The 11,539-nt window shown below is 32.0% G+C and overlaps 2 protein-coding genes across 4 annotated transcripts in view; both read right to left on the reverse strand.

Moving 5' to 3' along the window:
- The window catches only part of LOC111622383, a 36,095-nt gene extending 24,977 nt beyond the window's left edge, over positions 1–11,118 (reverse strand). For 2 of the 3 annotated variants that reach the window (XM_023364747.1, XM_023364745.1), the window contains exons 1-2: positions 10,675–11,086; positions 6,761–6,866 (exon numbers count right to left, since the gene is read on the reverse strand). The gene's annotated coding sequence lies outside the window, so the exon portion shown is untranslated. The other variant, XM_023364746.1, reaches the window with a different exon arrangement.
- An 8-nt stretch (positions 11,119–11,126) lies between these two features.
- On the reverse strand, positions 11,127–11,534 carry LOC111622355 (nuclear receptor 2C2-associated protein-like). Its single transcript, XM_023364714.1, has one exon. It carries the CDS (start codon positions 11,532–11,534, stop codon positions 11,127–11,129), a length of 408 nt encoding a protein of 135 aa, XP_023220482.1.
- Between the last annotated feature and the right edge of the window lie 5 nt (positions 11,535–11,539).

Consider the following 11,539-nt stretch of genomic DNA (forward strand, 5'->3'; position numbering starts at 1 on the left):
ACTTTCGTTATCATGGAATTATAACAAAACCTGCCAATTCAATATAAATGGAAAAAAAATATTATATGGAATTGAACGAAAATGAAAATTTGCTTGATAATTCAACTACGCTTGTTGGAGAACAATAAAAACACTACACTCAACAAGCCACCAATAAAACTCAACTGCCTAACCTATAACCAAAGTCTCCTTTTAATTTGTTTTAAAAAAAAAAGCGCTTGACAAACTTGCCCCGCATGCCGAAGTTGCCCCGGTCTCCCCTATACCGGTATATAACATATTATCTTTAGTCTTTAACACAACATTGTTACACTCTTCTGTGGTAAATCAATGAGTTTCGGTTTTTTTTCTATTGGCCTATTTTTAAAATTACCTTCGCCTTGGCAGGAAATATGAATAAATTAACGCATTGTATATATGTGTATTGCTTGATTTTAATATTAGAGAGTGACAGAGTGGGAAGAACAGGGAGAAGGTATCAAAAAGGACTAAAAATTGATTACATTATATTTGAGTGACCCTCCTAATACGTTAAAATGTTTTATTTTAATTCAAAGTAATTTATAGAAAATTAATTTATCTTTTCTTAAAACAACCACAAAGCATAAAAACTATAAGCAAATTATAAGAAATTTCTCTTCTGTCTTTCTTTTCTATCAGACCGCAGAAAAGGCGGCACAGAAAAAAATAATTAAACCTTTGGTGTTTTTGTTTTCCTTACACAAACAGATAATGAATGTATTTTAAAGAATAAATTTCTGATTTAAACAAGTGATAATTTGAAATATAAATGTTATAGTGAAAGTGGATTTAGTGAATGTTATCTATTACTAGTGAATGTAAACCATCACTAAAGTAATCAGTGAATGTGAAATAAATTGTTCATTTTAAAATAATAAATCCACATTCACTAGTGATAAGTATATTAAACATTGCAAAGCCCAATATACAGAAACATAACTAATCGATCACCTTAAATAATCAAGCTATAGCTTTGCTAATTTAATGATTAATACTAAACAATTTCCTACTAGAGGTGAATGTTAAGTGCCATCTATTAACTAAATTGATAATTATAATTTTAATAATTTAATAAATAATTTAGAATCATCTAGAAGAAAAGAACTAAGAGCGGGCCCAAATGCCCCGCTCCTAGTAGGCCTTTGCTTGCCGTGCGATGCACTTGCTAGTTGCAACACCCGGACCGTGAGCTAGCCTTTGCTTCCAGATGTATTTAAATTTTAGATATAACCTTACGTAGTTTTCTTCCAATGATTCTAAATTATTTATTTAGTTAAGAGATGGCACATAATGTCTATCTCTAGCAGCAAATTATTTAATATTAATCATTAAATTAGAAAAGTTATAGTCTGATTATTTAAGGTGATCATTTAATTATGTTTCACTAGTGATTGTATACTCTTTCTAGTGTGTTTGTTTGTTAATTTTTATAGGCTAAGGATGTAAAAAGTAAATTTAAAACAAACAAAACAAAAAAACCTTTTAACTTTTAATTAACATTTTACTTTCCTGGCTCTGTTATACTGTATAACAGAAGAAAAATAAGGCAATCATTTAATCAGTAAAAAAATGATCCCCTCAAATTTTTTACATTTTTGGACTTGGGACCAAAAATGTTGAGAAATGCAAAAATATTTGGGGTTTTATGTTTATGTGACATGTATACATGTGTGGACATGATTTTGTTCACCCTCTTTGAAGCTTAATAATTCCTGTGCTTTTTGTTGAAAATTTCCAAAATTTTGCAGGGAGGTTTGTGTATTAGGGGATTGATGCTATTAAATTTTGGTGGTTAAAGGTCAAGGGAGTGGAGAGATAGAAGACAGCATGTGCCATATCTGAAGTAGGGATGGACTTAATGACAATTATACTTGACATTTACAATTTTTTATAAAACCCAGTCCCATACTCAAAATTAAGCTTTTTCCATTTTATAATAATCAAAAGTATAAAAAGTTTTTAAAATAAAATATCATAACAAATGACATCACACACAGTTTTAAATGTTGCTAGAAAAGTTAAGCAACTAATTGCTGGATTTATTTATTGCCACAAGTTGAACAACTAAGACATTTGGAAATGCAAAAAGTAGATTAGAACTCTACTCTATGAGCAGTTAGGTAAAATACAAAGTATAGCATCCTATTTTGCCCAGAAATCAGAAAAGAAATTGAACAAAATGCAAAAAGTACCATTCTTCTTGCATTTACATTTCACAGTCTGAAATTTCAAAGTGCAAGAACATTTCAAAAGCCTTATCCTGAACTACAAGATTGGGCAGATGCAATTGTCCTTAAAGTAACAGTTCTGTCTGCGGAATTTCACATTCAGCAATCAATTTTGTGGGCCAAGTCAAAAATTGAGAACTTGTGAATGCTGTAGTATTGATTTACCGATTACTTTAGTGAAGGTGTACATTCACTACTAATATTGTACATTTAATGATCATCTGCTTTCACTGTAACATAAATAAAGCTTGTGATAATTCTGAGTTTTTATTCATTTATGATCAACATTACTGAAGGATAACAATAATTTATGGTTTCTGAATACCTTACATTTTACATAATAAAACCTTCACTTACTTGAAGATTATTTTCCATTTTAAAAATTTAAGCAGAAGATAAAACACAAATTTTAGATTTTTCATCTGCCTTTTCAACATCAAAGAACACAATCATACTGAGATGTGAAACTTCATTTATAAACGCATCCCTGTCTAAAAATTGCTTGTTTCCAATTTTACATATTTAAGTATGAGCCTATAAAATACAATTCATTCCATTATATAATTTTTTCATAGTGTGGAAATAAGGAATTGTGAGGATTTCAAATTTGTGTTTTGTCTTCTATTTATAAATTTTGAAAATAAATTTCCAAATTACAAGAAACTTGAATCATAAATAAATTTTTGAGTTATGTAAATTTCTTAGATTCAACTAAATCTCTAGAAGCATCTATAATCAAAAAATTAATCATCAAGAATATGTATTCTGATTAAAAAATGTGTTTAGTGTTTTGATTGATGAATAACCTGTAAAGATGATCAAGATCATAAACATTATTATGTTATTTTCTATAATACTTTTCATACAATTTATGAGTCTAACACACATTAAACTGGATATAGAATCAAAGTATGAGTTCAAATCTTAATCTTAACCCTTAACTGGTATCGTAAATTTTTCAAACGTAACTGGTATCATGGGGACTGCGCGGCCCCAAGCAAAATTTGCCTTTAGAGAGCAAGTTTAACAATGTGACAGTTCAAAAGTGCATAAATGCTAAATGGAACCCTTCTTTAGTATAATCAACTTTTATTTATTTATATAATTTTCTTTACTTTATTATTACAAGAAATCACAAAATTGTTACAACTTTTGGTGTATGCTTTTTTTAACAATACAAAAATCTACCCTATTGTAAGTTTTTACCAAAGATATTTTTTTTTCTTATTCTTAAGAAACTAATCTTATAAAAAAGTATCTCTTATAGCCTCTAACTATCATTTGTTAAAAAACCACAGGTAATATAATCACTTCTATTTTTAAGACTCAGGAACATTTTAACGCAATTACGTAGTTCAGTCTTGAGAGTTATCACATAGTATTTTTGTAGTACTATGCACTTTGCAAATAAATTTCAAACAACTGTTGCACTTAGTAGCATATTTACCATCTTTTTTTCCAGCACAAAATGACAACATACTCTTTTCAGGAGATTTCGGCTTGATCTAGCAATTTGTATAATATTATCATCTATTAGCAGTTCAAATGATTCTTTGGTAGTCATTTTGAATTTTTGATGCAAGATTGAGATATCTTTGCAAAATAATTGTAAAAATAAAAAAAAACATAAAAACACATTTCCACAAAAAACCAACGTAACTGGTATCATGGGGGCTGCGCGGCCCCCAGAAGGTACGTAGCTCCACCCTTGTAAGTGCTACACGGCCGAGCATTTGGCACTTGCTAAGAGTCGCGACGTAATGAGATTACATAAAATGGCAGCTGCACACAATATTTAGATTTTTAGAAAATCGTAAAAATATGACGCGTGGGGGCCGCGCGGCCCCCAAGAAACCAGTTAAGGGTTAAGCATAAGTGAACTACAAAAGTTTGTAGAATAAACAAGCTAAAGTATTCAGCTATTAAAAGTGACCATTATTTAGGTTATAAATTTAAATTTTATAGTTCTAAACAGTTTTAATTTTGTTAAATTTCTCTCCTGTCATTACCTATATGCATGGCAATGATTTGTGTTATATGTCCTTCATTTGTATTTTGTTATTTTTCTAATAAACAGCCATGGGGTGGCATCTCTATTGAGCCCACCAGTTTTTGGTTCAGTGTGACTTTGAAACGGATCAAAGTAGTCGTGTATGATTTATACTTGTAAGGTATCCATCTATACTCGTAAATGCATAAGTGATATACAATATTCATAAAATTACAGCCAATGGGATCGGTAACTATATTAATACAATCTGTACATTCTAAAAATAAATCATTTCTAGACTAAAACAAGTAAATATACTCATTATGTCTGACTTTGAGAAATTCACATGCACAGACAAATGAAAAATGATGAAATACTAAACCTTTATTCTTAACAGTTTCATTCCCAGTAAATTCACATAATACAAATGCATTTTGCCTTACAATCAGACCTCACCAGTGGATCAGTGATTGTAAGGCAAAATGCATTTGGATTATGTGAATTTACTGAGAATGAAACTGTTAAGAATAAAGGTTTAGTATTTCATCATTTTTCATTTGTCTGTGCATGTGAATTTCTCAAAATCGGATGTAATGAGTATATTTACTTGATTTAGTCTAGAAGTGAATTTTTAGACAGAATGCATAAGTGATATATTTAACAAATTTAAACTGCTATATCACACATCAATAGTTCATGCGATGGTTTTTAGAGTTACATAATTTGAATTTATAAGCTAATGCTAACTTTTAAACATATCTGATAACATAAGTTAGTTTGTTCCACAGATCTTTTCTTGTAAATTAAAGATTTGAGTTCATGTATAGTTTACGAATATAACTGTTTACAAAATAATAAGTCCACTGTAATAGATATGTACTATATCAATGGTGTGGTTTTCTTTATATTCTTTTAAAAGGTCAATTTTTCAAAGAAAATATTTCCTCAAAAAATTGATGAAACTTCATGGGTTAATTCCACAGAAAAAACTGCCTATTTTTTGCCTGGACCGCATTTAATCACAGACAAAAGCTTATCTTCGTATTCTTTATTTACTTATTTACTATGCATTTCGAGTGCAATATTTTTGTGTAACTTGCACCCCTCTTCAGGTTTTACATCTCTAAACATTGGTAAATTTGATTATTACATTTGTTATTATGGTAAATTACAACAATTTTGGATATATTTACACAATAGTTGACTAACCTGTTTTACGTTTAGACATACATCTGCCCAGTGTTGATGTTGTGTCCCCTAAGGCATTTTTAGACTGTTTTCCCTTCTTTTTGTTTTCTTTCCCTTTAGCTCCACCCATTTCCTCCCACACGTTGTCAACCTCCATTCCATCATTTCGGTTTATGGTTTTGTTTTTATTAACAATTTCGAAATGCGCTTTGAATTTTCGTAGATAACTGTCTTTTTCTCTATGGATTATTTTCACACTTTTTTTCGTTGATTGTGCATCCAAATTCCCTACAGTGATTTGTCCATGGTGACTGGTTATAATTAAGTCTAATTAAAAAGAACATAAAGAAGCAATTAGTTTCATAAATGTTTTGAGAAAACATTTTCTTTGATTTTTCAAAGAAAATATTTCCTCAAAAAATTGACCTTTTAAAAGAAAGTAATAAGTGTTCACAAGCAAGGACCAGGAGAAGCAATTGCTTCTCTGAAGATTTGCTTTATTCTTTCTTCTTTACTTTTTTCAAATACAACTGTGTTTGAAAAAAGTAAAGAAGTTAACCAATATCATGTTGGCCAATGCAACTTCAAATAACCAAAAACTGGGATAAAATAAATGCCACATCATTTCAGATTAAAAATTATGAATATAAAATATTTATACAGTATATTCTTTTAGGTCTCTTTTTATACTTCTGTAAATTTAATTGTATATAAGAAACAACAATTTTTACATCATTTGTTAAACAGTTAATATACATACAATTTTAAAAATAAAAATGTGCATTTCTATAGACACATTTCTCTTCACATTTTAAAATAAATTATCTGTCTTGCATTGAAGTCAAATAATAAAAGGTAACAAATCATTTTGTATACAAAATGATTTGTTACCTTTAACAGTAACAACGGTAACAGTAACAAATCATTTTGTATACAAAATGATTTGTTTCTGTTACCGTTGTTTCTGTATACATGATAATGATGTGAACTTTCTTCTACAAATTATATAAGAAAAGTAGTGTGATCACAAGTATATCTTGGAAAATGTGAAACCTTTGTTAATCAGGACTTGGATAATTGGAATTCTGTAATGATTTTAAAAAGCAAAGAGCATTTTGTAAAAGGAAATTTATTTTAAGTCACTGTAATGAAGTTTGTACAATCCACATGCAACAATAGTTCCTCCAGCTCTCCTTAAAGCCTTATTCAGAAACTCAGGAACTGTGCTATTTGGAAAACTACAATTTTTAGGATAGTTGAAATTTTTGCTGTTTACATATGCTCAATACTTATTAATGAAAGATGTACAAAAATAGTATAAATAGAAACAAACTTGTATGATTTTTGTAAATCAATTGGTTGCTTAGTTGTTCTAAATCATAAATTTTTTCCTCTTTTTGAGCTACTCTTCTTGTTACAAATAACTTTCTCATCTTCTCCTGTAAAGAAAACAACAAATGTAACACCAACTTGTATCTATAAACCTTTTACCGATGCACGTATCATCACACTTTACAACAGTTACAAACGTTTTCGAACCGTTACGGTTCTTCTTCAGGTAATGATCCTCTAATGGAATGCGGTTCAAAGTTGTTACGAAATACGATCCAGAATGATGTCCTGACCCAATGACATCACTACAGATAGTCACTACGCCAGGCCATCAATAGATAAATCTCTAAGATGGAGCACACCATGCATAATGCACAAGTCCGTAGCGACGTCATCTGGTCGGGACATCATTACAGATCGTATTTCGTAACAACTTTGAACCACATTCTGTTATGAGATCGTTACCTGAAGAAGAACCGTAACGGTTTGAAAATGTTTGTAACTATGGTAAGGTGATACGTGCACCGGTAAAAGGTTTATAGATACAAGTTGGTGTTACAGTACTACGGTGCAGATATTCCACCATTTTTAGAACAAATGTAAATCATAATTTGAAAAAAGCCTTGTCCATTTTCTTAGTTTTCTTTTGGAGAATATAATTTTAAAGTACATTTTAGCACTTAGACATAACTGAATTCCTAGATTAAAATCTATGCCTTCAAGATTAAATAACTCATATCTCAAAACAAAAACCTTTAAAATGCAGCCTTTTTATTCATATTTAAAATGTTTTTGGCCATTTTGAATGGTCTTCCTCAGGAACAGAAAAATCAAATGATTCTGCTTTTACTTTCTATATAACGAACTTTCTTTTGGAACATTTAAACATTTGAATTTTCTTATCTAGTGCGCATGCTTGTACAAAACAAAAAGCAATTTCTCTACAGATTTGATTTTTCTGTTCCAGAGGAAGACCATTCAAAATGGCCAAAAATGTTTGAAATACGAATAAAAAGGCTGCATTTTAAAGGTTTTTGTTTTGAGGTATGAATAATATTTAACTGCAGTTACAGAAGAGTGTCAAGATTAGCAAGACATAGCATAAATAAAATACACTATTAAATGTGATATCAAAACACTAAACATGTTCTGAAAAAACACTGCTGTAGAGGATATTCAGCAGAAAAATACTCAACAGCTTCAGAACTGTTGAGTCTGCTGAATGTAGTCAATGTTTTATGGCTATAGGCCACTCATAAGCTTCCAACAAGACACATGCATTTTTTTTTCTTATGGAGAAGGCTTTAAATCAGCACAGGGCAGTCAAATAGATGTATATCATGCACAGGCCATTATCAATATTATCCAGTAAATCAAAACATACTATAATTTTAAAAAAGGCTCTAACAAAGGCCCTTTTGTTGCCAGACCTTTACTACTTATATAAACAGTTAGATGTTTAAAGTTTTTCTGTTTTAATCCCTGCAAGATGATAGAAATATTGACTTTTAAAAAAGAAATTGCCAAAGCCACAGGATGGATTAGAAGCCATAATGAGCTGTTTGTGACTCCTGCTTTAAACATTCCAACTACCAACATACTCCATAACACCAGTATATTAGATTCAAAAATAATATATGTTAATTAATGATATAAAAACTAATTATGTATAGTTTATTCTCATCTTTTCACTGGTCAATTTGTAATGAATGTTCATCACAAATATGAGCCTAAATAGGGTTGCATAATGGCACAAGGTAGAAAACAAAGACAAAATTACATTGCCAAAACCTGGAGATCAAATATTAGGGCCTCACAGCTGCATGCAGCTTGCAGGTCACTCCTGGCCGATCTAAGCATCTCGTTCGGGATTTCTGAATGGTTAGGCAAGGCTGTAGGAAGAGAGTGGTCCAGCCAAAAAGAAAGCAGTTGGTTAAGAGGAAAAGCCTGAAAGCCTGAAAGTTTAATTTCAAATCACTAGCAAGTGATTTGAAATTAAAATTGAATTCATAATGTTGACAGCAAAGTTCTCACAGCCTTAACATGTATATTGCATGAACCTTTACCATTAACAAATGAGCTAATTCTCTAACACCAGCAGTCTCAATTCTCAGCTCTTTTGGGTACAATTGCAGATGTGTATGACACTGTTGGGACTCTAACAGAGCTAAAGGATGACCATAGGAGCAAAAGAGTCAAAAAAAACCCATCTTTAAATGTGACCCTTTGCAAGATATAGCCCCCAAAATCATGCTCCACTAAGACTATTGCATTAAGTATTTAGCCCATGTGATTATGCCAGTTTCAAGTTGCCCACTTGACTGTTTGTGGAGTGTTTGATGTTATATAATTTTAGGGGGTATGGGATTTGCCCCATGTGGGTGATAAGGTGTGAGCAACATCAAGCATCAAAGTATACAACTACATGCTCCACATTGGTCAAGGAGAGCAATAGCTCACCTTCACCAATGTGGAGCATGGAGAATAGGCAGGTTTGAGATAAAAACTGTTTTTGGTCAATAGAAGTTAATACATTTATCATTTGTTATAGGCACCAATCACTGTTCTTATAACATAACTTGCTTGCAAGCATGACATCTGCAAGCAAGACGGCAACTGGAACTGCTACCATTAGGTTCCAAATTTGGTGGCGAATATTTTGCAAAGGATTGCATGTTGAACTTTTCTTTATTCTTTACTGATAAATATTGTTAGAATGTCTGATCACAGTGCTTTAGTGTTTGTTAAACATGCTATAGGCTTAGCAGAGCACACAGCATAACTCCCTATAGTGGTTATTCCCAAAATTCTTTGAGCCACCAATCCCTTTGTTTCATAAAGTTACACTCAATGCCTCCTAACTCACGGATGGGCAACCTTTTTCTATGTAAGGGCTGAATTTCAAGACTTTTGAATTGTCATGGGCCACATACAAGAGAAAAAAGGAAAAAAATGTCGATAAATCACAATTATTTATTCATATATAATTATAAATTAGCATGGATATACTTAATTTAGCTTCTGGAACCGATGTAAATGTAATATATTGAAAATATTTGATTAAATATTAGTCACTGCTAGTTTTAAATTAGTTTCGATGTGTCTGTTAACTGGTTTTGTTTTAATTTTTACTAAATTCATTGCGGAAAAACTATTCACATACATAAGTTGTAGAAAATAACATTCGAATTTTTGCTGCTACTTCCTTAAACTGGGAAATTAATATATTTATTCATATTTTATGCGATGTGGGCCGCAGGTTGCCCATCCCTGTCCTAACACATTTTCCTGTGTTTCAGAAAAGCTTTGGAAATATTCTTATACCCCGTTCACACCGAGCATTTCGATCTAGATTGTGGCTTAAGTCGGAGAGAGTTCCGTGGTGCAAACGCTCTCGACCGTTTCAATCTCGACTGAAACGAGGTTCAATCGCGATCGACTGGAGAGAGTTCTTGAAACTAGATTCAGTCATAAGAGAGATCCCACAATCCCACGCGCGCGAAAAAATACAAGATGGCTGCTGAACACGTGTCCGGCTATCGACAGAAAAATAAAAAAGACATCTGGATAGACGATGACATTTGCCTATTATTAGATACACGGCAAGAAAAAGTATTTATTTCTAACCAAAACTTTCATTTTGTTTGTTGGTGTTCGGACTTACCACGTAGTTATGTCAATTTTATCATTGCGTGTAATAGCCGGGTTCTTCTCAAGCGAGTTACCTGTGCGAACAGCACAACTTTCCACTGGCGACAGTCACAATCCAGATTGTGGGTAAATCGAAATCGAAGTGAGTCGCGGATTGTGTGTGAACGGGGTATTAGGAAAACTTTTCTATGAACCTGACACTGTATCCTTACAGTACATTGTTCTCAACATCTGGAAAGCATTAAATGTGATATTTCTTCTTACCTGTTTTAACAGAGAAAAGAGAAAGATTATCAATGATCCCAATCTTTGCATATGATCACTGTTCCGTACTTGCCTGCCTCCAGTGCCCCTGCTTCTTTTTGCCCTCCAAGATTTACTCCCTGCCAACAAAGGGGGTAGTGTCCACTTTCGAAACCACTGCCATAGTGCCCGGAAGTAGGCTTTAGGCTGATTTTGGGGGCTATATCTCACAAAGGGTCACATTTAGAAGTATGGTTTGTTGGCTTTTTTGCTCCCACAGCATGCTCTACTGCTCTGTGGAGGTTCCTACATCATCATTCACATCTGCAAATTTTACCCTTTTTTGGCCATAGTAGATATGTACAGTACGTCATCACTATTCGTACATTACTGTCAAATAACCATCTTCTCAAAAATATATTAATAATGAATAAAAATTTTGATATATACCTTCACTGTTTTAAGTTCTTAAATTATTCATTATCATCATCACTAATCACATCTAATTTATAAACTGTGATACGACCAAAAAAATCTGTACTGGACTCAAACATTATCTTCAACGTGTCTGTTAAATTGACTCCATTAAATTTAAATACTTGAAGTCTATTATTATCTTCAGGATAAAATGAATATTTAGTACTTTCTCCAGTTTCTATATAACAATCTTTCCCGACGAAACCGCCTTGGAATTGTAAATGAATTTCACGGACGACGACACATTTAGAAAACTTCAGATATATCCATTGAGGAGAACCTTGATCGGAATTCCAGCAGGTATCTTCCTGTCCATCTAACATGTGAGCTTTACCGAACTGTTTGACGTTTCTATTCAAAACAGAACTTACACGAATCTCGGCACTGTTTATAATAGAAACCATCCTAC

The sequence above is a fragment of the Centruroides sculpturatus genome, unplaced genomic scaffold (genome assembly GCF_000671375.1).
Source record: "Centruroides sculpturatus isolate CEXI.00-Female unplaced genomic scaffold, Cexi_2.0 scaffold7, whole genome shotgun sequence".
NCBI lineage: Eukaryota > Metazoa > Arthropoda > Arachnida > Scorpiones > Buthidae > Centruroides > Centruroides sculpturatus.